At 49.3% G+C, this 3,740-nt stretch overlaps 1 protein-coding gene across 2 annotated transcripts in view; it reads left to right on the top strand.

The window, feature by feature from the left end:
* Positions 1-1,353: 1,353 nt before the first annotated feature.
* The window catches only part of KIFC1 (kinesin family member C1), a 50,409-nt gene continuing 48,022 nt past the window's right edge, over positions 1,354-3,740 (top strand). For both annotated transcript variants that reach the window (XM_011945462.1, XM_011945461.1), the window contains exon 1: positions 1,354-1,879. In XM_011945462.1, the coding sequence (XP_011800852.1) occupies positions 1,868-1,879 (12 nt within the window). In that variant the 5' untranslated portion in view covers positions 1,354-1,867. The remainder of the gene's footprint in view (positions 1,880-3,740) is intronic.

Raw genomic sequence — 3,740 nt, 5'->3', positions numbered from 1 at the left:
ATTATTGAGAGCAGGCATCCTTGCCATGTTCCCCATCTTGAAAGGAATGCTTTCAACATTTCACCATTATGGTGAGGTGTTTTGCGAAATTTTTGAAGATGTCCTTTATCAGCTTCTGGAGTTTTTTTTTTTTTAAAATCAATGGGTGTCGAATATTTTGAGTGGCTTTGCTGCATCAATTGGGATGAATAAATTTCATCTGCTAATAGGTCTATATTTCTCCTAGTTTAACTTTTTCTTTTAATTTGATAAATATCTTTAGCTATATGTTTCTTCTCAGGTCTCCCTTCTCAGTTACTCCCTTTACCTTCCATTGTTGGTTTTCTCTAGTTTCTTCCTTTACTTTTCTTTTTACTGTGTTCTCTTCCAGCTCTTACTTTTTGGAGTTTTCCCAGGATATCAAAGGTTGGGGGGATGGCAACATAGTTTTCAGATAGTGTGTCTCCCCACAATCTGCTTCTCTCCACAAGTTTGTTTGAAGCCAAGTTAAAGCAATGGATAGAAGACGGCAGCGTGGGTGCCAGACCTGCCAATTTCCAACTGCACACCAAACCCCCGAACATATGCTTTAGGCCCCTGCCTTTCAGCTTCATAAATAAAACCCTGTTCTGACTACCTCCAGGATTGGATGGAAACTCGGATGAGTAAATATGGTAGAACGACTTTACAAACTAGCACCTTATTCACATGTAAGGGGTTGCTCTTGTCACTGAGACTGTTAGAAGCAATGTGAGTTAACAGAAATAGCTCGGATTTTGAAGCTAATGGAATCTAGATCCATTTCCAACCAGCAATGTGACCTTATACTTACTATTTATTTAACCTTTCTGAACCTGTCTCCATCCATCTATACAAAGAACATGGCACAATGTAGGAACTCAGTGAATTTTTGAGATTATAAGACGAGATAATACAGGGCCACAACCTGAAAAACATAAAATACTCCATAAATGGAAGCAGTAAATCCTCCCTGGGCTCGAGACTCCAAAGGCCCTGAGCCCAGCACCAGTAACAGCACTCAGGTAAGTAGGTTGACTGAGAGAAGAGGGCTATAAAAAAAAATTATTTCCTGAGTTTTGAATCCCCACTGTCAGGCTTCAATGGAGCGCAAAAGTTCCTAAATTTGGTGAGAAATGGCAACATTACCAGAGAATGAACAGACCAGGCCACTAACGTCCACGTGAGGGCTCCAGGAGCCACTTCCTGGCCCAGTCAACCACGACCAGGAGAGGCAGCCTTGGAGCCGCAATCACGTCGACGGAAAACGAGTGCGCTCCCTACTGCAGTCACCAGGAGGCGCTAGTCCTGCCTGTCTCCCGTCAATGGTCCTTGTTTGCGCATGCGTGATTTCTTTCCGCCAGCTTCCCCGCCCCTCCTCCTCCGGCCGCCACCAGTTACGTTCGGCCAGTTGCGTTCGTGCGGCGACGTCCACGCATTTTTTGACGTAGCGAGCGACGGCGGGGAGCGGAGCGGAAGTCCAGCACTGTTCCCGCTAGAGGAGGGAGGGGTGAGAAGCGTAAGTGGGACCGGAAGTGGAATTAATCCGCTTACCTCTCCGGCGCCTGCGAAACAGAAAAGAGAAGGCGCCTGTCGGGCGGGGTGTGGCTTCGGGTGGCGGAGGACGCTGCGATTGGCCCTCGGCTGTGGTGACAGCGACGATTGGTCCCTGCGTGCAGAGCGCGGTGAGAGCGGGTGGCGGCCGTTGGAATTCAAAAGTGGCGGGTGTGGCGCGGGGCTGGTAGCGGACGGAGCCGCGCGAGTTCTCTACCCTGCTTCGCGAGCGGGCGAGAGAACGCGAGTCCCAGGATCCCCGGAACCCAGTTCTCTTCCAGTGCATTCCCCCGGCGCGTGTGGGACCGAGGTGGACATGGATCCGCAGGTGAGTAGGGGGCGGCGCAAGTGTCCTGTCCTGGGGATGGAGACGACGGCTGGCCGGTCCGATGCTGTCGCGCCCCCGGCTCCCGGCCGGCCTTTGTCATGTCTACCGGCAGAGCGAAGGTCCGTGCGGCCCCGCACAAGTGGAAAGGGGCGGAGGCACGAGTGGAGTCGGCAGAGTGCACCCGGGGAGGTCGGAAGGGACGTCTGTCTGTCTTCCCCCAGCTTCAAGTCTCGGGAGCCCCTCCCTTACTTTCATGTCTCCGAGATTTCCCCTTTCGAATTCTCAGGCTCCTCTGACACATTTCCACTTCTTTATTCCTACTCAGGGTGTGATTGAAGTGTGTAAGAAGGGAGAGTTCTGATATGACTTCTTCCTTTGGGGACATGGTGTCTGAGGCCACATCCTTGCTGAGGTCCTTTTGTGTTATCGCCTCTCCTCATCACTGCTGCTTCGGAGTGTAGGAAAGGGAGAAGGAGAGTAGGGTAATCTGGGCCGAAAGACTCATTCTCTCTCTCCTTTCCCAAATTTTGCAGATTCCTGCCCAATGAAACTGATTGATTTAGTTCTTTCTCTTAAATGGTGCCCTGCTGCACCCCACAACCATATGCAGCTTCCTCTCTCCAGTGAAGAGAGATGAATGTGTATGACAGCTGGAGTGTACTGATTTCTGGTGCCAGGAAAGGTCTCCTGCCTGAATCTTTTGTTTACTAGTATTTCACGTTCAGGTTTCCCTAAAGTTAGGATTCAACCTTAAGAGAGATTCTTTCTGTCATAACAACCAGAGAGCAGAGTAGTATGATGTGACAGTGAGAAGTAGTAAAAGCCTTCTCAGATCTACTCATCAAGTATTTACTGAGCACCTACTACATGCCAGGCGCGGTTGTAGGTATTTAGGATGCAGCAGTGAACAAGGGACAAATCGCTGCCATCATGGAGCTGCCATTCTATGGGGATACAGACAATAAATGTAATAAATGAATTATATAACTGCTGGAAGGCCATAAATGCTGTGGAGAAAAGGAGAAATTCAAGGTTAAGGGAGCAGGGGAGGCCAACTGGTGGGATAGAATATTAAATAGGGTGGTCTCAGTAACCCCCATTGAAAAGATGAGTTGAAGGAAGTGAGGGAGATAGACAAGCAGATAGTGAGGGAAGAACATTTCAGGCAGAGGGAATCTGCTAGAGCAGAGTCCCTAAAGAGTTGTAAAGAGGCCGGGTGCGGTGGCTCAAGCCTGTAATCCCAGCACTTTGGGAGGCCGAGACGGGTGGATCATGAGGTCAGGAGATCGAGACCATCCTGGCTAACACGGTGAAACCCCGTCTCTACTAAAAAATACAAAAAACTAGCCGGGCGAGTTGGTGGCGCCTGTAGTCCCAGCTACTCGGGAGGCTGAGGCAGGAGAATGGCGTAAACCCGGGAGGTGGAGCTTGCAGTGAGCTGAGATCCGGCCACTGCACTCCATCCGGGGCGACAGAGCGAGACTCCGTCTCAAAAAAAAGAGTTGTAAAGAGGGAAGTGTGGCAGGATTGAAGTGAGCAAGGGGAGAAGTTGTGGGAAAAGAAGTCAGGTAATGGGTAGTGGGGTTGCTGATCACAGCTGGTCCTTGTGGGGGTCATTGTGAGGACTTTTACTCTGAGTGAGGTGGGGAATCACTGGATGATTTTAAGCAAAGAGATAATATTTGTCGGGTCCAATAGATTTGCACAACCATAGCACCATTGCCTTTTGTTTTGTTTTTTTTGTTTGCTTCTTGTTTTTTTTGTTTTGTTTTGTTTTGTTTTTGAGATAGTTTCTTTCTCTGTTCCCAGGCTGGAGTGCAGTGGCGTGATCATGGCTCACTAGAGCCTTAACTTCCTGGGT

The sequence above is a fragment of the Colobus angolensis genome, unplaced genomic scaffold (genome assembly GCF_000951035.1).
Source record: "Colobus angolensis palliatus isolate OR3802 unplaced genomic scaffold, Cang.pa_1.0 Scaffold24, whole genome shotgun sequence".
NCBI classification, from domain to species: Eukaryota; Metazoa; Chordata; class Mammalia; order Primates; family Cercopithecidae; genus Colobus; species Colobus angolensis.
This window is presented reverse-complemented; position numbering and strand designations above follow the sequence as displayed.